Here is a 1,951-nt window from a genome sequence, read left to right on the forward strand (position 1 = left end):
GGCCATGACAAGTCCAAAAAACAAAAAAAATGGTGGAAATTTCAAGAGAGTGTTGGGATTTGCAGCGATATTGAATGACAAGGTTGCAGAATTATTAAAAGATGCTCCGAGAAATGCCACATATACCTCACATTCAATTCAAAAGACACTTTTGCATATCTATGCCGATAAAGTGAGAGAGAAAATTTGTGAAGAAATTGGTGATGCAAAATTTTGTGTCCTTGTTGATGAAGCACAAGATAATTCAAACAATGAGTAAATGGCGATTGTCCTAAGATTTGTTGATAGATGTGGTTTTGTTAGAGTATTTTCTTGGTATTGTTGGTGCTAAATGCACTTGCTAGCATATTAACTTTGAAAGAAGCTATATGCAATATCCTTGCTCGCCATAATTTACATATTATAAATATGAGAGGTCAAGATTATGATGGTGCTAGCAATATGCATGGTCAATGGAATGGATTACATGCATTGTTTATGAAGGAGTGTCCATATGCATATTATGTGGGCATCGTCTACAACTTACTCTAGTTGCGGCTTCGAAAGATATTTATGATGTTTGGTTGTTCTTTTCCAAGTTGGCTTCCATTGTTAATCTTCATGTTGCGCCTAAGTGTAAACAGGAGTTAGAAGATACTCGGGAAAATGAAATTGATAAGCTGGTAGCTAGTGGTGAACTTGTTACTGGAAAAAGAGCTAATCAAGTTTCTACTTTGCAACGAGCAGGAGATACTAGATGGAGTTCTCATTTTGCTTCGGTTTGTAGCCTAAAAGAGATGTTTGATTCAATTTGTATAGTTCTTGAAAGCATCATGAAGAATGGGTCAAGCAACTCTATGCGTGGGGAAGCTAAATGTGCTATTCTTGCAATGAAAAGTTTTGAGTTTGTCTTTTTTTTTTTTTTTTTTTTTTTTTTTCATTTATTGCATAAGACTATGGGAATTACTAATGTCTTATGTAAAGCCCTGCAAGAAGAGTCCCAAGACATTTTAAATGCTATCAGCTTAGTCTCCAGTACGAAAACACTTCTTTAAGAATTAAGAGAATCTTCTTGGGACGCTTTCCTTAGCAATGTGATTTTGTTTTGCAAAAAGCATGACATTGATATGCCTGATATGGGTGCTCGACACATGGCAGGTACAAGTCGTTCTTGCCAGTAGAAAGATTATATTACAGTTGAGCATCACTACCGCGTCGAGTTATTTAATGCTGTAATAGATTACCAGTTGGTGGAATTAAAGAACAAATTTCCAGAGAAACAATAGAGCTTCTTTATCTTAGTTCCGCTTTGGATCCGAAAGATGTTTTTAAGTCTTTCTGCATTGATGACATTTACAAACTCGCAGAAAAGTTTTATTGTGGAGACTTCACGAAGCAAGAGATACATTATTTGAGAAGTCAACTGCAACATTACAAACTTGATGTGCTCAAGCATCATCTTTTTCAAAAATTGTCTACCATCTCCGAATTATGTCAAAGACTAGTTGAAACAAGAAATATAAAGATCTATTATTTGATTGATAGATTGATTCGTCTTGTCTTGACACTTCCTGTTTCCACGGCAACTACAGAACGAGCATTCTCAGCTATGAAATTGCTCAAAACACGACTTCGTAACAAGATGGGGGATGAATTTCTTGCAGATTGCATAGCTATTTACATTGAACGGGAATTTGCTAAAGAAGTTGATTTGGATGCAATAATAGATGAATTTGATAAGAATCCACGAAGGTCAAAACTTCACTAGTGTGATGCTAATGTGCTATATTATTCTTGCACATTTCTTTGTTATGTTTGTCTAGGTCTATAGTGAAAACACTCTTTTGTCCATTTTAGGCAAGGTAATAAAAGTGATAACTCTTTTGTTTATCAATCCTAGCTAATTATGAACTCAAATAGATATTCAGATAATTTTCCGTAGACATTGATTATTGGTTCCTAAAAAAATCTT

General features: G+C 34.9%; 1 protein-coding gene across 1 annotated transcript; it reads left to right on the forward strand.

The window, feature by feature from the left end:
• Nucleotides 1-452: 452 nt before the first annotated feature.
• Nucleotides 453-1,747, forward strand: LOC147523969 (uncharacterized). Its single transcript, XM_086573133.1, has 2 exons — nucleotides 453-883; nucleotides 1,525-1,747. The coding sequence occupies exons 1-2, from the start codon at nucleotides 453-455 to the stop codon at nucleotides 1,745-1,747; spliced, it is 654 nt and encodes a 217-aa protein (XP_086429259.1).
• Nucleotides 1,748-1,951: the final 204 nt, after the last annotated feature.

Source organism: Coptis chinensis, chromosome 1 (genome assembly GCF_015680905.1).
Source record: "Coptis chinensis isolate HL-2020 chromosome 1, ASM1568090v1, whole genome shotgun sequence".
Lineage (NCBI taxonomy): Eukaryota > Viridiplantae > Streptophyta > Magnoliopsida > Ranunculales > Ranunculaceae > Coptis > Coptis chinensis.